The sequence below is a fragment of the Sander lucioperca genome, chromosome 6 (genome assembly GCF_008315115.2).
Source record: "Sander lucioperca isolate FBNREF2018 chromosome 6, SLUC_FBN_1.2, whole genome shotgun sequence".
NCBI classification, from domain to species: Eukaryota; Metazoa; Chordata; class Actinopteri; order Perciformes; family Percidae; genus Sander; species Sander lucioperca.
In genome coordinates this window covers 7,305,008-7,328,788 of record NC_050178.1, presented here as the reverse complement: position 1 = coordinate 7,328,788, position 23,781 = coordinate 7,305,008, and the positions used below count along the sequence as shown (strand labels likewise).

Below are 23,781 nucleotides of genomic sequence, written 5' to 3'. Positions count from 1 at the left end.
TGATTGGCTGTCCCTGGAGTCCTCTCCACTCTCATTTTACTCCACTGTTGTGTGCACACATGGAGAAGCAGACTGCTCGAGTGACCAAGCATTGTGCACACACACAAAAACACGGAGTCTGTGTTCCTGCAGACAGTTAGGGCTAATATCGCAATTATGTGTGATTATCAGTGGCTGCACAGCTCTAATTTGGATTCAGGGGTGGAAGTCTCAGTGTACTTTATTAGTGGATGCTCCTAAGTTAAACTCTGGCACTGGTGGTTCTGAACTCTGTATTTAGTTAGACGTGTGGTACTGTCCTTGTCACCCTCTATTATTCATTTTCCTCAATAGAATAGCAAATTGAATTTCTAAACCAATGATTAACCAGAATGACGATTGCTGGCTGTGAGTTATGGCAGAAATGCACCTTCGTCCTCTAAGTGTGCCTTGAAATTGTACAGTATTTTACAGCATACAGAATGATTCTCGTAAGAATGTGGGTTGTTGAAAGATGTTCCTCTCATCCCCCTAAATATCACTTATTATAAGAAGGCAGTGTGTTCAGGTGGCACCCATTGTAATTTCAAAAGTCTCACATGGTATAGAGTTTCTGATAAAAAAGAAAAGAAAAACAAAGTTCTCTCCTGTATGACCCAAACTGCACAGTTATGGTTATTCAAACGCTCATACCATGGCATTGTGACTAAGGATCAGTCCGTGCTGCGTTTGGTGTATGACGCTACTTATGATGTGGCGATTCCTGGATTTTCTTTATTCGTGTTTCTGTTTTTCAGGGAGAGGGTAATTGACAAGCGCATTGAGAGTGCTGTCTCTCAGATGCAGTCTGTGATTGAGCTGGGCCGAGTGATCCGAGACAGGAAGACCCTTCCCGTTAAGGTGAATCATCAATTTTACTCAAAGTGTAAGAGGTACAGTGAAATAAAACTCAAGGAAACATACTATATATCGGCATGATATTGGATAATTGCAGATGTAGCAAGGTCGGCCGATTTAGTAACAAGAAATTGCAGCACAGACAGTTTGTCCACCAAAAAGCACTGACAACTGACACTGGCTGGAGCTATTGACCTACTGTAATGTTGGTTTGTGTTTCAGTACCCATTAAAGGAGGTGGTAGTTATTCACCAGGACCCAGAGGCTCTGAAAGACATTCAGTCCCTGCAGAAATACATCCTGGAAGTAAGTAAACCAAAAGTGCTCATTGGTTGTAGTGTGTGGTAATCTGTCTTGAAGTCAGCTTGGTGAAGTGTCATTTTACCAGTGCTCTGCTTTAAGACGAGAGGTGCATCTTCTTCTCATCTTTCCTTTAAGTGTTTTTATTTTCTCTGTTTACTATGCTTTGGTCAGTGCAAATAAATGTCTAAATTAAAGAAAAACATCCTCTAGAACCTCGTTGACACTCCAAAACCGTTTTTGGACGACTTGATAGATGGGATGTACAACAGGATTTTTTTTTTTTTTAATCCTCAGCTGTAATAAAAATTTCTGTACTCTGTTCATTTAAAAAGGGGGTGGAGCAGATGCCTTTTTTTACGATTATTTTTTGTGGTATTTTATTACTAGTACTTTATTTTTGACAGATGAAGACTTGAAAGGGGAGAGAGAGGGGGAATGACATGCAGCAAAGGGCCGCAGGTCGGAGTCAAACCCGCAGCCGCTGCGTCGAGGAGTAAACCTACACATGGGCGCCTGCTCTACCAACTGAGCTATCTGGGTGCCCGAGCAGATGCCTTTTGATATACTCCCATTTGCCACACATGCAAACTCTTCATCAAATATAGATTTCTCCAGCACACGGAAACATTATAATAATGTTAATGTGTTTGTGTACTTCATAGTCACAATAATATGCATCATTACACACGCAGCTTTTCTAGCTCTCGTTTCACATATAGAGCCGGCCAACGTTACTGAGTTGTTGCCTTTGTTTGTTTAACTTTCCAGGTAACGTGCTGTGTGTTTTACTATATGAAAACAAAATCATATAGTCAAGGACTGGGTGTTTCCAATGTTAAGTGTCATTTTTGTCAAGTACCATCATCAGTGTATGCTTATGTAACGGAGAGTGCAAATAAATTACAAAAGTTTGTCTGGCCTATTTAGGTGCTGTCCAAGAAACAGGAAAAACGAATACTCAGACAGTAGACAGTCATAGCCTTTTAGTGCAGGAAGCCATTAAACTGGCATTATCCCTTTTGTCTTTGGGTTTGATTTTCCACCAACAAAACTCAAGAAGTCAGTGCTGTTCTACAGCTGACTCTGATAACTCCGCTATGCTCTTAAGTAAGAATGCTTCAACCTTTCAGATGCTGTTGCTGGAAATGTTGCTACTTTTGTTACCGCTATAGCCATGTGAAGTTTTACTAGGTCCCAAACTGAGAAATGACTGATGCGTCTTAGATGGAAAATTGATTCCTTCTTGTTCCCATATGCTACTGACCAGGGAAATTGACACAACATATAGAGATTGAAAATTACGTGGAGAAAGGCTTCTGGTGCACCCTCCTGTTGGATCCCACAAGCTTGATCTTAGTTTGAGCCACTTCTTATCTTTCATTTTTGGCGAGGAAAACATTTAACCTTGCCGGTTTCTAGCTTCCCTCCAGTAAACAAGGTTTATTTGATCAGAATTGAGAGAAATTCTATGTCCTGCAGCCCAGGGAAGAACCTTCAATCTCTCTTACTATTGATGTAGTTTCAGTTGAGCTGAGCATTTAAAAGCGTATTATTCTATAATTATAATTATTTAACTGGTACATTTATTTTACCACTACTTGAATGTGCACGGATCGGGCACTGACTGGTTGATTTCATGGCTGACTTGCTCTCTGAGTGAATTACATTTTTTGATTGTCTCTTTCAGCACGTCTGGAGCAATTACAGTTTTTAATTTGACTCCTACAGGATGTGACAAAGCATTTAGCTTAACTTGAGACCCCTCAGAATTGCTTTTTCCAATGTATAGAGAAGCGGATACCATCAACATTAAAGGTCCCATGGCATGACCATTTCACTTTATGAGGTTTTTTAACATTAATATGAGTTCCCCTAGCCTGCCTATGGTCCCCCAGTGGCTAGAAATGGTGATAGGTGTAAACCAAGCCCTGGGTATCCTGCTCTGCCTTTGAGAAAATGAAAGCTCAGATGGGCCAATCTGGAATCTTCCCTTTATGACATCATAAGGGGAAAGGTTATCTCCTCTTTCTCTGCTTTGCCTGCCACCCACAGCTGCCCAGAGAATTTGGCCCGCCCATGAGGAAATAGAGCTACAACTGTGGCCGCAAGCTGGTCAAGGCCACACCCCCACCCTCCACCTTGCCCCCCCTCTCTCCTCCTCAATAGCATTTAAAGCTACAGACACAGAAATGGCGCATCCTAAGGAAAGCTTAGGGACTGGCTCGTAGTGGCTGTAATTCTGCACCAAGGCTGAATTTCGGGAAAGAGACTTCAGATACAGTATTAGGGGACCACTAAGGCCTATAGCATCGAAAAAGCAGCATGTCATAGGACCTTTAATACTAGCACTGGCATATTTCATGGGTTTAGTGGCCAGTGCTGAAGTCCTAACTTGCAAAAGGAAAGGAAGCAATGGCAACTTTGCATTTCAGAAACTAGCCACAAAATTAGATTCACTGTTGATGGCCAATGGCCATTTTAATTGTAGTTCTGGTCAGCGTTGCTTGGCCGACAAGCTTGTTGATGACTCCACTGTCAGCTGAGCTTAAGATGTTTAGTGGAAATATACAATAAGTTTCTGTTTGATAGCAGCCTGAATATATTGTAATGTACCAACATCACACACACACACACACACACACACACACACACACACACACACACACACACACACACACACACACACACACACACACACACACACACACACACACACACTGGGCCGCTCCGCAGTTTGGGAAATCAGGAAGCGATACAGCAGTAATGTTGGCAGAAACCAAGAAGTGCTCTGTGATAACATCCAGGGGTTGACCAAGAAGGCGTTCCTAGAGTACGTGATCTGTGATGCTTTCACCTACACCGAGCACGCCAAGAGGGAGACGGGGACAGCCATGGATGTGGTGCACGCTCTGAAGCGGCAGGGCCACACCTGTACGGCTTCGAACGTTAAACCTGATCCTGAATCACAAATAAAGAGCCACACACTTAATCTAAAGAGAGACTTCCCGTTCTGAGTAACAGGCTTTATTACTTACAACTAAATCAATGATCATTACAAAAGCAGCTCAAGACCCCCCAAAAAACAAAAGAAACAAACCTCCTTGAGCAGAAATGGATAAAGAAAAGGGTCTTTTGAACAGCAAGTTTAGTTTCAAAGCCCTTTAAGATGGTTCTCTCGACAAGACTAAAGTTATTTGCATGTACTGTCGATGTGAATTGAGTTACCACCGGAGTACGTCGAGTCTCAAATACCACTTGAGCATTAAAAACTTGAAAAATATCCCTTTTAAAGTACATTTAGAACAGATAAAATATGTGCGATTAATTTAACTATGGACAATCATGCGATTAATCGTGATTTTAATTATTTTAATCCATTGACACCCCTATTTTTTTTATTTAGTTTTCTATGCAGCGTTAGTTCACCTTTTAATGGGCATTTGCAGTTTAATAAATGCAAACAGTGTTAATGTAACTGACTCATATATGTTAAGTCTTACATTGCATTTGGTTGGGGTGGAGATATGTTGGGTGCAGGACGTGCATTGTAAAGGTTATACTGAACAAATTCAGTCGGATCACTTAACATTCATTATCATAACGTAATTTTATGCATCATTTAATTTCACTTTGGTTAGTTTTGCATTGCACATTAGTTTCATTTTAGTTGATTTGTTTTAATTTTTGAATTACTTTTCATGTTTGTTTTTATCAACTGTAATAACCCTGGTGACTGGCACTCATCAGTATACTTGGGATATTAACACAGGAAGCTACAAGACGGTGACTTCTTTTCTAAGACATAGGCTGTCTCTTTTTTTCATCCTCCAGGAGCTTAATGTGCGAAAGTTGACGATGTCAACAGACAAGGACAAGTACGGCATCCGTCTGAGAGCCGAGCCAGACCACATGGTGCTGGGCAAGAGACTAAAGGGGGCCTTCAAAGCTATCACTGCTTCTATCAAGGAGCTCACCAGCGAACAGCTAGAGGCCTTCCAGAAGACAGGTATTGCTGTGTGTGGCTGTCTGGTTGTGTGTGTGCAAAAAAATCAGTGATTTAAAAAATTCCACTCATGCAAAGGAAATTACATCCCAGAAATCTTTTTTGTATTAATTTTTCACCAAGTACTTGTGTTCTCTATACACGTGAACACACATACCAACGACCTTTGTTTACCAAATAGTTCATTAGTAAAGAGAAGTAGGTTAGTGTCAGAAAGCAAACCCTAACCCCTCTATAACTATAATCAGAGTTCGAGTACGGATCAAAGCAGTGCAAGGTATCTTGTCTCTCCAATTATAGAAAGACGAAGAGAGGCCCCAGAGTCTCTGGGGAAGGAATCAGTGGAGGTCAGCTGGGCTGTGGGAACTTAACATTTCCAATCACTCAGATGTTTGAAGTCTAGCCAATTGGTAGGAAAGAAGGATGAGCGATGGCAGGAAAGAAATAGTTGTGCTACAGGGTGGTAAAGAACTATGGAGAAAGGTAACACACAGATGAAAATGTGCACAGCGGTACCAAGTAACATTTCACTGACTTGTGATCACAGGCGAGATGCACTGTAATATTTGTGTGTACTGTACAAACCCTGCTTTTAAGATGCTGAACTGTGTTTTTGTTTAAAATGAATGGTTCAACACAGTATTAAGCTAGCAGGCAGTTTGAGTATCTTAGCACAAAGACAGAGTGGAAGCAGGGGGGAAACGGCTAGCCTGGCTCTGTTCCAGGGTAACAAAATCAGGAGAAAGGATGGAAAAAAGTTGGAATAAAAAAACTAAATAAACATCTGTTAACAAATCAGTCAGTTGGTGGAAAGTACACTACTGTCTGTGAAGCAGTCTCTGAAATAATGTATCTATAGAAAGCTACCAGCATACACTCAGTTGAGAGTCCACTTTTAACCTTTTGAGCAATTTCTAGCTTTTCAAAAAACCTTTTTAGCCTTGAAGGGTGGCAGTTTGGCTAGAAACTGATTGTGCGTTCATGGCCATTGGTTGTATTACTCATTATTCCTTACCTGTATCTTTTGATCCCATCATTTTGACAGGGAAGAAGAAAAGAGGTTAAGAGAGAAGGGGGGAAAGAGCAAAGAAGCTGGGAGGGACACAGGAAATCAAAGCATGGAAATCTAGGATTAGAGAGAAACGGAGTGACTGTTTCACCCAGCCTCTGGGTGTGGAGAAGTAAAGGGGAGAGAAGAACACGGTCACGGTTCTTAGTCAGAACACAGATGTGGGTAATTGCTGCCACTGGCAAATTGGAGATATAAACCTGACTAGATTGGATTGGCTGTATTATTTTAAAGCTCAGATCTCATGTGACCAGGAAGACTGCAATGTAAGGAATCTCAAAAATGCAAGCAAACACTGGTCCAGACCCCAGCTAATTCAAAACAAAGCCTCGGCCTGCATGCGAGTTAAGAGAGCACTTTATTCAGCATGATAGGATGTAATTAAAACCATTTCTAGAATCCTTCTCAAGAGACGGAACACCAAAATAAAGACACACAATTAGTTGGCAATTCATTCAAATTTAATAAGGAGAATAGTGGGGCACTAAATAGTTCATCATCACATTTGCATTAAAGTCTGTTGTCAGTCAGCACTGATTTAATCATAATGGTCATCAATATAAATTATTTTCATCCTCTCTGAAAATTATCCATTTTCAGCTTACTGGTGGTATTTAAGATTTTCACAGGAACACATCTGAAAATGAGTGTGTTATACTTGTCTAGTTTAATTATTATGTTATCTACTTTAATTATAATTTAGTGACGGAAGTGATCTGACATAAATGTTATAATTTTGTCCTACATGATCGTTGCTGAGAATATCCCAATCCAAGAGGAAAATCTTGTGGTTGCAAACTCTTTTAATGAGTATGTGTATGTATATTAAATATGGTTTTACTCATTTTCTCCTGGCCCCCTGGTGAGTTTTGTACGGACTGTATAATGTATAGTCGTTTAGCTATACGGTCTGATTATGATGAGACACAGTAGGGTTCCATGGTGTGGAGTTCCACATGAACAGCATATGTACACAGTTTTTCTATGAACTGATGAATGTCATAGTATGCTGCCATATAACAGTGTTTATATGTTTAGGTTCATTACCACAACTGACTAATTCATATTGTTTTGGTTAACTAAGGATCCATCAAGGTGGATGGTCATGAGCTTCATGAGGAGGACCTGAGGCTCATGTACACTTTTGACCAAAGCTCTGACTCAGCAGCACAGTATGAAGCACACTCTGATGCACAGGTATGCTTGAAATTTAAACTCCTTTTTGCATTAGATAACATTTGCATGCAAATTGAACACCAATCAAAACAAAAGGAGGAAAAAAAATATTTTGTGGACAAACAGCTTCCCTGTAAAGGAATAAAGTGTGTAGTGTGTTTGCAAGACAATATTGGGCTCCTCCTGACAGGACTGCTTAAGAATAGATGGGCCTCCACTGTGAAAAGTGGAAGATAAAAAAATATGATTTCTCTGCAAAGTTTTAGACATAAATGTGTGTGTGCCAGTTTCTGTTCAATTTTGTACAGAAAATGGGAAGAGTCTAACAAGAGTTTAACAAGAAAGTTCTTGTCTTTAATATGCATTTTTATTTCTAAGTGCCAGTTTTTAAGAGACTATAAAAACAACCTTTTATTAAAGCAATAGTTTGACATTTTGGAAATACGCTTATATGCTTTCTTGCTGAGAGTTAGATGAGAAGATCGATTCCACTCTTATATCTGTATGGGAAATGAGAAGCTACCGCTAAAGCTTATTAAATAACACAAAATCGTGTTTATTCTGTACAACAACCGAAGTGTAGCAACATCTCGTTGTGGATTTACAAGGGGGTTATGTGCCAGATTATTTTCTTGACCCAGAGCATAGACTTTTTAGAAAAGATGGAGGACGCGTCTCCACTTTCTCCCACTGTACAAAAGTGAAGCCAAAATATCCCACATACGGGTGATGCCATCTTGTAATTTTGGAGCCAGAGTCTGCGCCGTAGTGATTGGGTGGTGGAAAGTCCCGCCCAACCAATCGTGAGTCAATCACAGCTGTCAATCATGACGTTTCACTGTTTTATAGCATCAAATAACTAATAAAAAACAAACTTATCAGAAAAATGAACATTTGAACAAACATCAGCGAGATCAGAACTACCTAAAATGACCGAAACCGTCATTGAGGAAAGAGACGTGTTCTTTGACCTTTTAGTTTGGCCCATGTCCCATCCACTAACATGGAGGGGGTGGGATTTATGACATATACTGCAGCCAACCACCAGGGGGCAATTGAGATGTTTTTGGCTTCACTTATACAGTCTATGCATCAACCACTGGCCCGGAGCAGCAACTTTACTGGAGTCTTGTCATCACCACATAGTTGCCAGCCGACCAGTGGCAACTTCTAGAAGTTACTGCACCCAGCCAAGAAATAGTCCAGTCTAATGCTAGGCTAAGCTAATCATCTGCTGGCTGTAGCTTCATATTAACAGGGTTTGCGTGGGTTGTGTCTAGCAATGACAATGTCTAAAATTTCTAAAACAAAATTTTAGGCCTTAAAAAGTCTTAAATTTGCTGAAGTATTGTATTCTAGGTCTTAAATCATTTTAAACGGGTCTTAATTTTCCTACGTCCATGTAATGCTACCTCTAACGCTCATTGAAATGCTCCGGCAGCGTGCTGTGAAGGCTCTCCAGCAAACAAGCCATCAGCCAGTTCTGCCAAGTATCTGGTGGCTCCAGCCACGGCCCCAGCACTACCTTCACACTGCCTAGGCGAGACCCACACAGCAGCTCCGCAACTCCGTAAACGACCTCCGTATCGCTTTTGGATCAGAGCCAACTCTAAGAGCGGAGGTGCTCTGGGTTCTCCACACGGTGACTAGACACCAGTCCTATAATGCGAATTAGGAAATCGGGGAATTGTTTCAGACGATGTTTCCGGACTCTGACATCTGATGTTTACTTTCTTTTCTTTCTTTTTTTTTTACGTTGTGATATAGGTCTTAAATTTCATTCATAGTGGTCTTAAAAATGTCTTAAAGTGCCCATATTATGAAAAAATCACTTTTTCTGGGATTTGGGGTGTTATTTTGTGTCTCTGGTGCTTCCACACACATACAAACTTTGAAAAAAATCCATCCATGCTGTTTAGAGTGAGATACAGTTTCTGAATGTGTCCTGCCTTCAGTCTCTGGGTGAGCTGTTCAAAATCGGCACGGCTTGTGACGTCACAAGCCAAAACGAGCAGGCTAACCGCAACCATTAGCTCGTAGCGTTAGCATGCTAATGCTATGGCTAATGCTAGCATGCTAACGCTAGCATGCTACCTCGTTCTCAATAGCAAAGCACTGCTACAACACACAAGTTCACCATAATCTACAAAAGAACTACTTACATGTGCGCCCTCATTTAGAAGTCTCCCAGCTAATCCTGCCTTGTAACTGACCGAAGTTGTAGAAACAGCCTTTCTTTTACTGTATGGAGCTAGCTAGCTGACATGATCTACATCTGAGCTACTGGGCATGTGCAGTGCAATCAAAGATAGTACAGAAGAAGAAGAAAAGAGGTCTCACTCTGTAGCTAAAACAGAGACCAGGTGAAAAGAGTATCTGCAGCAGTTAGAGAGAGCACTGCAGTACAACACAAATATGGTGTTTTTTGAAAATTAAACCATGTAAACCTATTCTGGTACAACCTTAAAATACAATTATGAACCTGAAAATGAGCATAATATGGCTGCTTTAAAAAGTCTTAAATTTGACTTGGTAAAACCTGCAGAAACTCTGTATTTAGAGTACAGGCATGAGGGTGGTATCGTTTTCATCTAACTCTCAGCAAGAAAGAGAATAAACGTATTACCCAAAATGTGATGCTGTTCCTGGGACCTGGTAGCCGTCGCATCCTTTTATTTTTTTTTATTTATTTATTTTTATTTATTTTTTTAAACATTATTTTTTTGGGCATTTTTAGGCCTTTATTTGGATAGGACAATTTAGACTTGAAAGGGGAGAGAGAAGGGGAACGACCTGCAGCACAGGGCCGCAGGTCGGAGTCGAACCTGCGGCCGCTGCGTTGAGGAGTAAACCTCTATATACGGACGCCCACTCTACCAAGTGAGCTAACCAGGGGCCCGCATCCTTTTATTTTGAAGAAATATATTTTGATCTTAGTTCGTTTAGATGGTTTGATGTTTTAAATGCACATTATTCTCTTAACTATAAAATATTTTGTATCTATTTTTTCTTAAACTTGCTGCACCCACGCTTGTGGATGGTATCTCACATACCTTGTCATTATTGATAGGTCATTTGTGTACTCTTATTACACAAAGGGTAATGAATAATTTGCAAATTTGAGTCACTTGTTAACACACATCAAAAGGTATAGAAATACACACGCATACTCACACAGAGTACCCTCTCTCCTTACTGCTACATTACTATACTATAGATTGAGCTGCAAAGTATAATGTAACCTGATTTAAAGCAGCCATATTATGCTCATTTTCAGGTTCATAATTGTATTTTAAGGTTGTACCAGAATAGGTTTACATGGTTTAATTTTCAAAAAACACCATATTTTTGTTGTACTGCACCGCTCTCTCTCACTGCTGCAGATCCTCTTTTCAGCTGGTCTCTGTTTTAGCTACAGAGTGAGACCTCTTTTCTTCTTCTTCTTCTTCTGTACTATCTTTGATTGCACTTGCACATGCGCAGTAGCTCAGATGTAGATCATGTCAGCTAGCTAGCTCCATACAGTAAAAGAAAGGCTGTTTCTACAACTTCGGTCAGTTACAAGGCAGGATTAGCTGGGAGACTTCTAAATGAGGGCGCACATGTAAGTAGTTCTTTTGTAGATTATGGTGAACTTGTGTGTGTTGTAGCAGTGCTTTGCTATTGAGAACGAGGTAGCATGCTAGCATTAACATTAGCATTAGCATGCTAACGCTATGAGCTAATGTTGCGGTTAGCCTGCTCGTTTCGGCTTGTGACGTCACAAGCCGTGCCGATTTTGAACAGCTCACCCAGAGACTGAAGGCAGGACACATTCAGAAACCGTATCTCACTCTAAACAGCATGGGTGGATTTTTTTCAAAGTTTGTATGTGTGTGGAAGCACCAGAGACACAACATAACACCCCAAATCCCAGAAAAAGTGTTTTTTTTCATAATATGGGCACTTTAAAAAACATAAATGCTTCTCCGCTGCTGGTCCTGCACCAAGCTGCTGTATACTGTAAATGCATTTATTTGTCTTTACTGTGCAAGCTTGATGTATGAAATCATTTCACAGCTAAGTGGAAACCAGCATGTTTGCATTTCCCACAGGCCCCTCTCTAATCAGTGCTCCTCCAACTGTATACACACCACACGGCTGCACCTTAATACCAGTTTACTGAGCTGGCTTTTTAATTCTCTCTGCTACTCTCGCTCGCTCGCACTGACTTTCCAGCTCCCATCTCTCTGTTTCTCTGTTCTTTCTCTCTCATATTCTTTTTTTCGTTTGCTTTCGTGTACTTTTCTCTGTCACCCTGTCATCTCTTTCCCTCCTTCCCATGGTAAAGTGTTCGGGGCTGGCAGCAGCTTAGCCTTACACAGCATGACACTCATTTCACTTTAGCGACTCACACAGACTACAATATTGTCTTTATTGGTGCTTGGTTGGTTGGTTATTTTTTTATTACTTTTACATAAATATAAATGTAAGGCAGATTTATCTCATAAATGTTGCTCTCTGGATTTGACCCTGCCTTTTTAACTGTATAGTTTGTAGTGTGGGTCTGAAGGAGTCTGGTTACTCAGTGGCTACAGTAAACTCGAAGGTCTTTATGCCATGTGAAATTCTGTCACTCTCTGCTACTATTCTGTCAAATGCATATTGCAATAATTGTGGGCTGTACGTGATTAGAGTACAACCTGTCAACATTAAAGTGTTGCTGCCAGGAGCACACAGTGCAGTTTGTTGTTACAGTAACAGAAACATATTTAATTCATACCTTAACTTCATCACTATGGCTCGGAAGTCAACAAGGTTTTTCGTGTTTAGTGTGCCAGCCTAGAATTGGATAATTTACATACTTAGTTGATTGATCAAATAATTTCAAAATAAAGTATGGAGTAAAAAATACTTTTCTTTGTCCAACTATTAAAACTTAATGTCCTGATGAAAACATGTATATTTGTGCTCAAATGCATACTGAATCATCCTGGTTTGCCCCTACTTATTTGTGGGAACCCTATTGAAATTGGTATTTTATTTAATGATTGCTAGTGATTAATCATCAGGAATCCATACATTTGGTATTTAAACACTTTATATAAAGGATAACATATATTACGTATGAATATGAGGTTATGAAAATTAAGTAGTGCTGCACAATATCTAAAAAAAAGTTATCGGCATCGCAACTTTTTTCTGCGTCAACTTGCGCGATAAACATCATGAATGACTGCGATATACTGCACTGGGGGATTTTTGGGTTCGTTGAAAGAGAGCATCAGTAGAAAACTGCACTTTAAAATGTAACTATCATTGTTTTTATTGGTGCCATTAGTCTTTGGAAACATCAGGTCTGTGATCACTTTCATTATCAGTTCAATATGTAGCTTAAAACCCCTCCTGTTGTCCTCTGGATCTGTTGTCCTTTAGGTGCTGGTGCTGCTGGATGTCACCCCCGACCAGTCCATGATGGATGAAGGCGTTGCCCGAGAGGTCATCAACCGCATTCAGAAACTACGCAAGAAGGTGGGACAATTATTTCAGGAGCACTACTAGAGTGACACATAACACACTACTAGTGAATTTTACAATCCAGTGTCTAATGAATAGGGTACGACATATTAAACCGTTTGCCAACCCATGTAATTAGGGCTGTGCCAGGGTGAGCATAACATGCCGCTGAGGCAGTTTGAGGAGTTGTTCTGGAAGACAAAATACCCTTAAAAATATCCTTACCACACACACACCCCTTCCTCCTCACATATTTTGATCAATATAGTAGAGTTAAAAGATTTAAATGTATCGTTTGAGTGATTCATTAAACGAAAATACCAAATGATCGGTTTACAGCTTCTGAAATGTGCCCACCCATCTCATTATTATTTATGCATTGGAACATGTGGAATTTATTTTTTTTTGCTAATGAAAGAGAAATAGAAGAGTCAAATAATAATAATAATTTTATTTTAAGTTATAAAGTGGAATTATAGAGTATAAAGCTTCATATCACTTTTCACACTCCATTTGAATTATTATTATTATGATCATTTATTGATGCATTCAGTTATATTTTTGACTTGTCAGTTTGGGGGTTCCATACTGGACCATCGGCCGGACAAAATAGTAATTTGATGATTTGATAATTTGATTGTGTTGTGCTCTAGAAAACTGTGATTTTTTACTCTTTTCTGACATTTTATAGACTAAACTTCGAATTGATTTATTGAAATGAAAATAATCGTTAGTTGCAGCCCTACAATGTAGACCAAGCATAGAAAATTTGCTGTATTATTTTGTTACATTTCCCCCCCTTTGATCACCCTGTGCTCCCCCCTTCCTCTTTATGTCCCATGCTAATTTTGTCAGGGCAGTTTTGAAATCTTTCCACTGCAGCGTCACAGTTAGAAGTTTCTCCATTATAAGGCAGGCTTAATGGAAGCTTAATTACAGTCTGGCCCCTTTCAGATTCTAATGTTGGAGCTTTGAAGTGGTTTGGGGAGTAAAGACGGATTAGCCAACAGCCCCTTGTTTTCACAAGCAACAAACAGTTTTTTCCGTCCCCCTATAGCAGTGGTGTGCACTGGCTCCCGGCCAGGCTAAATTCCTCCAGTTATTTCAAACTGAGATCTGTTAGGAATTTTCCACCCCGGGGATGGGAATTAATTTTTAACAATTCTTTGACATGTTTGGTAGTAGTTTGTGGGTGTGCATGCAAGTCTTTATCAGTGTTTGCGTGGATTTTTGTGTGTTAGAAACAGAGGTCAGCGGTTCCTTTTTGTTATTGGACTGCTCACAAACTGAAGATCTCTGTTGCTCTGACGACACACACACACACACACACACACACACACACACACACACACACACACTGTGCTAGGTACGGTCAGTACCTTGACTTGGCAGGAAAAGCCTATAAACCTTCCCATATTGATTGACTGCTCATCTGTATCTAGCTAATGCTATTCTCTGCCCTTGAGCTACATACTGCTGTGTGTGTGTGTGTGTGTGTGTGTGTGTGTGTGTGTGTGTGTGTGTGTGCGTGCGTGCGTGCGTGCGTTACACGGAATATATATATATATATATGTGTGTATGGCTGTGCACACTGCAGATTATGATAAGATCAATGTGTTTGAATGTGTCAAGGTTAGAGGAAGCTGTCAGCACACAATGCCAAAATAGACAGGCTTCCAAAAAAAATCTCCCATTTTCTCTCCTGCCTTTATTTGTTCCTGACTTTTTTAATCCCCACCCTCTCTTTTTTTGGCCACCCTTCCATTTTGTTCATCCCATCCTCCCTTCTTTCTTGCAGGTGATTGTTTCTTCCCGATATCATTTTCTTATAGAGGAGAAAAAAGCTTTGACAGGAATAACTTGTTGCAAAATTGTGATTCTTTACGTCCTCCTTGGCAATCATTTGTTTTAATCAGATAACAAGTTTTTCTGTTATGGTGCATCGTTGTTTGAAGAGCTATTCAAGCAATACTATTAGCATATTTCCTCACTTATGGTTCCTGATGTATTTTAGCTCTTTTGCTGGTGAATCTTTTTTTCTTTTCTTTTTTTTTTTTTTACTTCTCTTTGTTTCTGAAAAATGCTGTGCTTGGTATTTGTTTCCATATGAAAACCCACGACCTGTCTCTCAATCTCTTGTCTCACAGGGTCATTTGGTGCCATCAGATGAGATAACTGTGTACTACCGCTGCCAGCCAGAGGGGGAGTACTTGGGCTCTGTGATCCAGGCTCACACTGACTTTATCCTGGCTACCACCAAGGCTCCACTGTTGCCCTTTCCTGTCCCCAAGACTGCCAGCGTCATCATAGAAGAAAAGACTCAGGTATGACAGGACACTTCAGGGCAAGCAGGATTATTGTTCGCTGTACTATGATACAAGTTCAGTTTAACAGGCAGCTTGTTGTGTACCACAGCCTTTCAACATTTTTGAAACATGCTGGTAACAGACAATGTGTAAGCGTGAGTGATACCAAAGGTTTCCTCTTAGTGGTTCCCATATTACCACTCTGAATGTGTGTGTTACAAGTCAAAATTTGATTTTTAGTTTAAAAAACATAAAAAGTCAGCACGTCTTTCTCTCTTTGCCTATGTCATACTCTAGTAATACTTTTTTTTTTATACAATTTTTTGTTGTTGCAGCTGAAGGGCTCAGACTTGGAGTTAACCATAGTAAAGGGATCTTCCGCCCCTCGGCCTCCTCTAAATGGACCAGCTTGCACCTATATGAACGTCAGGGTGAAGGTCAACAACAAAGAACAAGGTAGCACCTGGGTTGGTCGTTAAACTGTTTAACTGTCAATAGAAGTTGCTTTTAGGTTATTTTACATTTTGGGGGAAATTGAACATCTGCTTATAGTGGAGATAATAGGATATGTACCACACCATTTTTCCTTATCTTATCTTATCTGTAATTCCTGTCCGACTGGTTTCTTGTTCAGAGGGGGTGGTGCTGTTGGAGAACCCCAAAGGGGATAACCGACTTGACTTGGACAAGCTGAAGAGAGTGTGCAGCAGCATCTTTGGAACAAATAACACCCAGCTCAGATTCTTCAACGGCGGGACTGGTGAGAACTGGTTCTGGCCCCTCAGAAAGACTTAAATGCAACAAATCACTGTTACGGTAGAAACATCTGCCATCTCATATTATTTGAGTGACTGTGGGTCATCTACAGCCACCTTCTTGCTACATCCTCATGTAAAGACTAAAGTAACTAACCTTTACTGTTGTAGCATTTTTTTTAATGATTGTAGTTAACTATGGAGCCTGTAAAATGTTCTCTATGATATACAGTATAACTGGTGTAGCATCATTGAATAAACTCCTGCAAATGTAGGTTAAGCATTTGAGCCGACGAGCTAACCCTATCAAAGTTAGCTAGCTACAACTGTAATGCTACTTTGTCTGATGATTTACTCAGTTTAGCACCTCCATAGTAACCCAGGTGAAATTCTAAAACTCCTCGGTGTGCTTGTGTGTGCATTTGTGTGTTTATTACAGAGTTGACTAGCAAAATGGACCTTCAGGCTTTGAGCGGTAAAACTTTGTCAGTGACTTCAGGCTCTTCCTCCCCTGGCCCCACCCCCACTACCGACACCCTCCTGTGTCCTTATGTAAACCTGCTGCTCTGCAACGCACAACCAGCTGGTGAGATATTCACACACACACACACACACACACACACACACATTTACTGTACATGCAGCCATGCACAGATGATAAGTCCTTCAGTCCTTCTCGCTGTTATAAGGCTGCCATTACGCTTTTGAATTATAATCAACAAATGCCCTGGAGAGACCAAAACCAACAATACATTTATCTTGCTAAATTTTGTCAGTGTAGTCAAAGCTTTATTTAACTTAATGCATGGAGCATCATAGCTCCAACAGATCAGACCCTTTGCTTTAGACACACTGATCACAGTCTGACCCAGACACTGTACATTTCTCAATAGTTCTAAGTGGAAAAAATACTGCGATCTTTTACTGAAGTTATATTAGCAATACCACTATACAGAAATCACAAATTAAACTCCTGCATTCATGTTTAAGATGGAGCTAAATTTAAAGGAATAGTTAGAATAGTTAGGCATTGGGGAAAATAATTATTGTATGCCTGTTGTTTCACTGTTTGTCATTTTTATGACTCATCTGGCCTCAAAACATATATATATATATATTTATTATTTTTATCTTTCTTGCTCTAGATCTGTGCTGCCGTCTCTGCCAGCTGTTTTTAGTCTATTATATTTACCATACGGGAAAAAAATAGAATGTGTTTTTCCCAAAATGTCAAACTATTCCTTTAATCTTCATATTTTACAGGTTGATCATATGTTTTGTGTATAAAATCTGAATCTGTACAGCAACTAGAAACTGTAGCTGTTAAATAAATGTGCTTAGTTATTTTCCACCTCCGAATACGCTCATTGTGTGTTCTACTCTGTTCATTATACTGAAGGCAATGTACCATAATCCAGTTTTATCCTTTAAGTCATTCACACTCAAACCTCTCACCTTGCCCCTTTGACCCTACATCTATCAGTTGATCAGCCTGGCTCCCTCTCGCTACCTTTCTTTTTGATCTATCGTTCCTTCTCTCTGTCTTCTTCCCTTTTCCCATGGCTTAGGATTGTTACCTTTCCAGGACTTGTGAACAAGCTTCACTAACAAGCCAATCATTTCTTAATTTGTAAAGGAAATAAAGTCTGTCTGGTTCACTTTTCTTCAACACTCTTCCTATCTCCTCCAGAGGGCCAGACAGGAGAGGTGGGCACCCTCCTGGTGGTGAACCCAGTGGGCCAAAATGGGCTCGACTACTCAGGCCTGCTATCTGAGGCTGCCAAAGTTTTCGGCCTCCGTGGCAGACGGCTCAAACTCTATCTGGACCAGGACCTCACTGAGGGTAAGAGGAAAAGATGATGGCTATCATATTGACTTTAGCATCCACTTAGAAGACTTTTAAATGGATTTTAAGGCAATTAATTCTTGGCGGTGAGGGGAAAATCTGATTTGATAGTTCTTACCTTCATCATCTAACATGTCATTGATAAGAAAAGTAGTTTAGAGAGTGGGTTTGTTATTATGTTTTAATTCCTGGCTAAGAGAAAAATGTCTACTCCTGTCAGCTGGCAAATTTTTTTTTTTAAAACTCAGTTTGTTAAAATCAGCTTAAGCTAATAAAGCCATATTATTTATTTAAATGTTTTTTGCGGTCAAAGACAAATATAAGATTTACTTCACAAATTGGGGCCCACATGCAAAACATGCAAGTGACAGTAACTTTGTAGCTGCCTATGCTGTGAGAGTGTTGTCTCAGCAGAAGCAATTCACACGTCTTGTATAACAATAAACATCTTGAATCTTGAGATACTATAAATATCACTTATACTTTACCAACATGCATTTCAGTTATGTGGCCTGCAACATAGGCTACATTTAAAATGAATTACATGCTAGAGGAAGGTCAGATGTCTTGTTATCCATAAGTGAACAGGTCAGTGAGTAAGTGGCAATGGTATGCTGGCACAATTTGGATGCAATAAAGTTGTGCATTATAGTGAAAACTTTGCAGCACATTCCTTTCAGAAGTGTTTTTTTCTTAATATTTTTGTATCTTTTTTTAATGATCTCATTTAAATAAACTAGACTAACCTCCCAATTTGAGCAGCTTAAGATCTTTGGAGTGTTTAAAAAAAAAAAAAAAAGTGATCTTTTGTGATTGCTTAAATGTTTTTCCGGATTTAATTTTAGCCATAAATATAAACAAACATACTTTGTAACTGGTTGTTTCTCTATGCTTTTCAGAGCTGCCAGCTGATTCATCAGTAAAATCATTAGACACCAAAACTCTGTTTGTGAGAGTTCTTCCAACAACTGCCGAAGCATAAATCCAGAGAAGACCTCTTTTGGAACATTTGTCTTAGATGTCTCACAGGTTCCCTGAATTAAGTTTTTTACCAGTAAAATCCCACCAATAACCCCTTTGATGCACAGTGGATTTATGTCATTTGTTTAGATGTTTTTTTGGAAATCCTAATGCAATGCAGGCTTGTCTGTCAAGTTCACAACTGTTAATCCATGGAGTCACTATCACCCATGTCTTGAAATATCTGAAGACGACTTCAGGCACAAAATGAGCCTGCCGAAAGAGTTCTTGACATTTGTATTGCAATGCATTCCAAGATGTGAGGATAGCTCTTATTATTCATCATATTTAGCCAAGACTTACAGTACTGTTCTCCCTGACACAGTTTCTTTCCGTCGTACTGTCTTTAATTTGTCACCAATTATAAGTGACAGTTTCCTAAGAAAGCACAGTGTGTTGCTAGGCTATATTTATTCTGGAAGAAGAGGAGATTTACATAATATCTACACTAGAAAGTTGACGCGCTTCAAGAACAGAATGATTGTTCATACACAACAGCTGAATAGACCCGCCTGATAGATGTGTAAGTGTGCTCATGGAAATTGGGAATTGTCTGAAGGAGGGAAAGAAATGCCAAAATAAAGATTGCAGGGACCTGTCTAGCCGTCAGTATTACCAATGGATGTTTTGTCTTTATTATGCTAATGATAAAAATTACGCAAGCTACTTCTCTTTAAGGGTTACTTGAGGTGAGCTTAGTCCAGAGTAATTATTGCTGTGGTTCATAATCGGGGAACCAATTTGGCCCATTGTGCTTACACACACTTGAATTTCACAGATAAACCTGCTCTGTTCATTGCATTGAGGATTTGACTATTGTAAAGGCATTTAAAAGGTGAAATGGATTTCCGGGCTGCTGTACCTTAAGGACAAAAAGGTTCTCTAATAAAAAGAGAAACAAATCTATAATGTACTATATTAAGTGGCAAATGGAATAAATCAAAGGTGACTAATAATCAATATGTTTTTTTTTCTTACTGCTCACTCAAACCTCTGTATGACATGGGACACATCAAGTCTGTGATTGACTTAACTGCAGATGAAAAAATGTGTTTGCCTTTTTTCATCTGGTTGCCTGAGCCATTTTGACTGACTCATGGAACTTTAACTTCAAGGTCAAGGAACAAATACAACAAAGGGGTTAAACATGCCTTCAGCGGCAATAAATGAATTTAAAGGAATAGTTTGACAATTTGGTAAGTTTGATTATTCGCTTTCTTGCTGAAAGTTGGATGAGAAGATCAATACCACTCTCAATCTGCAGAGTGGTATCTATCTTCTCATCTAACTCGGCTAGAAAGTGAAAAAGCGTATTGTCCAAAATGTCAAACAATCCCTTCAAAATAATGTGTGCAGTACAACTGAACAGCTAAGGAAAGTGACAGACAGTTTTTCCTTTGTAAAATAATTTAGACTTGTCAACATTCATGTTGAAAAAGAAGCTACTGTGAGAAGATGAATTGTCGTTTACTGGTAGAAATGAGGCCACTTGACACTATGTACTGGTCCTAGGTTTGACTGGTTTCTGAATAAATCAGCCTCAACAAAGCAGCAAATCAATATTTTACCCAATGTAAAATATTGGGCTCCTCTGGCTAGAAATACCACATGATGGTACTATTTATCCTAACTAGAGGATCTTATTCTAAGTGACCTGAGGATTCTTAGTTTCAACTGATAGTGTGCACTGTGCTCTTTCTAGTTTTAGGTTTGAGTGATGAAAAGCTACTGTTTAATATTATGTTCAGGCTGTGGCTGACCCAGTAAGAAATAATTAATCATCCACTGGGTCATTCAGCTCCATTTGTTGTAACGGTGCCTCAGTTCTAGTTTTTAGTTGTAGCAGCATGTCTGAACAAGGGATTCGCTGTAGACATGATTTGAATTCAGTCACTTAAAAACTATAAAAATGTTGAACTTTTGACAAGAATACAAAGGTGCGGTGTGGCCAATATTGTGATTAGTCCTCTGTGTTGATTAATGAAGGGGCCAGAAGAGGGGACTGCTTGTTGGCAGTTCAGGTAACTCTCAATTGGGGGCGCTGCTGCAGTTCCTCTCTTCTCCTTGGATCTTTACAGCGCAATTTACTACTAATTTTCACAACACATAAATACACTATTAATGTTATACTATACTAATATTGTTCATTAACATTTGCTTACTACAGGCTGCTACACCCTTGGTACCAGCACAACATTACATGTAAACTACTTCTCCCCGCAGTATTGTCATTGGAAATACTGTGGAGTAAAAGTGTAGTCTCCCCAACACTTAATCGGTGTCACTTTAGTGTGATGCCTTTATTTATACCCCCCTCCCCTCCCCCCCGGGTGGAGCAGCATGCTGCTTCACTGGTTAAATATTAAGCACACAGCTCTTGTATCATCCTCCTCTCATCCATCTCGCTCCCATCTGCTCTTGCTGCTCAATTTGTGCTTCTGCACACCCTGGCCCGGGTAAGAGAGCAGGTCGCGACCCATCTGCTGAAAGACATCACAGAAATACAGTATTCAGTATGGGTGAAGTGAACATGAACCCTCTCATCTATCTCTAATAATGGACAACAAAACTCATTACAGTGTGCTGCAGTGACAGCGGGCAAAGAACAAAAGTTTTGACACAAAGACAGAGTGGTTTCAGGAATACATAGCCCAATAAGGTCCGTTTCCAACCAACCCACCCTGGCAACACGTGTGCTGTGTAATGGAAAATTCTAAATCTCTGCCAGTAAATCAATTTTCAGCGCCCTGCATGTTGCCCACTGCAGAATGACCGAAGCAAATACTACCTCAAACAAGCAAGCACAATAGGCAAGAGAGTGAAAGAAATAGGCATGTATGTTGTTTTGGTTGTAAAAGGTCTGTGATCTGACAGAAATTACCCTGACACCCAATGTCGTACAAGTATAACCATTTGTGGCATTCTAAAATTTAGAAAACAATTACAATAGTGGAGGGGAAAAACACCCAAGCTCAGTTTTCCCAGCTTTTAATGAGCCAGCTGTCTCTATAAGGCTGTCTTGCAAATATAATAGCTGTCAAAGTGAAGTTTGGAGGATGTACATTTATTGCCTTACAAACTACATGATACGGGGCACCCTGGTAGCTCACCTGGTTGAGCATGCGCCCCATGTACCAAGGCTCAGTCCTTACGGCAGTGGCCTGGGTTCGATTCTAATCTGTGGCCCTTTGTGCATGTGGTCCCCCCTCTCTCTACCCCCTTTAATGGCTACAGCTGTCCTATCAATTAAAGGCAAAAAAGCCCCAAAAATAATACACTATACCAAAGCCCGTCTACGGAAAGCCGTTCCACTCCCTATTTAGCCCCATTGTACCTACTTTGGTTGCAGTTCCACCAGAGTTCCACTGGGGGTGATCACGGTCCAGTGCAAAATGAATGGGACTCTATGGAGCTAGACGGCTAAATTTGTCTCTTTCACCTGATTGTCGTTGAGAAATCTCAGATTTGATTGTAGTTTTTGCAAGTTCAACATGGATTATAGGTCAAAAGTTGTATGAACGAGTACTTATGCCCTTTCGATTTGTTACAGGTTGAGTCGTTGTTGCCCATAACACGCTAGCATTCTGCTAATGAATGCTGATTGGTCAGTGAAGGACAGATTACGATCGGAGATCCCGCTTGACGGCATCCGAAGCAGAACCAGAATGCCAGAGTGAATATTTCGGCGTGGTCTTTAAAACATTAGCAAACCTCTTTCTAGCACGTGTATTAACAGGGAGAGTCTAATCTGTCAGCTGTGTTGTCGATGCCTCGAGAGAAAAAAGGAAGCGACTCAGAGCTTGCTGTAAAGCAGAATCTCTGGCCGTATATGTGTATGACGTCATTGACATTTTAAAAGGCTTTTTAGAACAAAAAAGCCACTTTAAAAAAATCTAACACCCAGCAGTGTGTATTTTCTTAGCCTCCCCTTTCAAATGCAACATTCAAATTACTAGACAAAAAATTATATTCTGAGAAAAGTGGATTTTGAGGGGTATAGCTCCATAGAGTCCCATTCATTCTGCACTGGCCTGTGAGCGCCCCCTATATGGAACTCTGGTGGAATTGCAACCAGTTCAGAAGCCGGAAGTAAGGAGAGAGTGGAACTTCTTCCCATATTAGAAATTCTTTGACTATACCTAACCCTCTGTCTTTGAAAGTGCAATATTGACATCTGCAGTGAATTTTCTCTTTTAACAGCTTGTTTGGCCAGTATGTCCACATTGCCCAGAATATCTATATGACCAGGGGCCCACATAATGTGACCTCTGTGCCACATAAAATGCCAAAAGTGACATGTTTTGTTGCTTTTCTTGTACTACACATTAGGCTGTCCAATAAATTGGACAGGCCAATAAGCGTATTGCAGATATATTTGTATCAGCATATTTGGGTTAAGTAAGAAGAAATGGCACTAGGCTACCAAAATTCCCAAAATACCGAATGTTAGGTCATTACAAAAACAGTGCTGCCGTTTCATAGGAAAGCAACGCCAGCTTATTTTTGAACTGTACACATTGTGGTCACAATGGTTTACAAAAAGTAATTTAAGGTATCCATTATGAAAATAATTGTTTATGTAAAAAAAGAAAACAAAAATAGACAATCCAGCTTTATATTGTAGGCATACGTTAGGATTTTACAAATACGGATTTTGAGTACAATTAATTTATCTTTATTAATCTTAATGTGTTTTTTGTCTTCCAGTCAATGCATTCAACACAACAAGTCTTGACGTTTTCTTCTTCTTCTTCTAACTCCGAAAGGTGTTGTTTTCAAAGTTTGGCTTGGAGTTATTGTTGAGAAAACGAAATGCTAGCAAGCTAACAATATATCTACACGTTAATGCAGATGATAATGCAATGCGGGGCGGTAGTTTATTGTGGTTGTTATTAAAAGGCGTGTGAATGGATAAAGCAACTTGTTGGAAT

General features: G+C 39.9%; 1 protein-coding gene across 1 annotated transcript in view; it reads left to right on the top strand.

Annotated features, from left to right (window-relative positions):
• Nucleotides 1–19,810, top strand: part of iars1 (isoleucyl-tRNA synthetase 1) — a 60,491-nt gene extending 40,681 nt beyond the window's left edge. Inside the window, exons 24-34 of the mRNA XM_031301678.2 lie at nt 777–879; nt 1,099–1,182; nt 5,011–5,185; nt 7,336–7,448; nt 12,843–12,938; nt 15,071–15,247; nt 15,565–15,685; nt 15,864–15,989; nt 16,424–16,570; nt 17,675–17,827; nt 18,730–19,810. Of these exons, the coding sequence (XP_031157538.1) occupies nt 777–879; nt 1,099–1,182; nt 5,011–5,185; nt 7,336–7,448; nt 12,843–12,938; nt 15,071–15,247; nt 15,565–15,685; nt 15,864–15,989; nt 16,424–16,570; nt 17,675–17,827; nt 18,730–18,812 (1,378 nt within the window). The 3' untranslated portion in view covers nt 18,813–19,810. The remainder of the gene's footprint in view (nt 1–776; nt 880–1,098; nt 1,183–5,010; nt 5,186–7,335; nt 7,449–12,842; nt 12,939–15,070; nt 15,248–15,564; nt 15,686–15,863; nt 15,990–16,423; nt 16,571–17,674; nt 17,828–18,729) is intronic.
• The last annotated feature ends 3,971 nt before the right edge of the window (nt 19,811–23,781 follow it).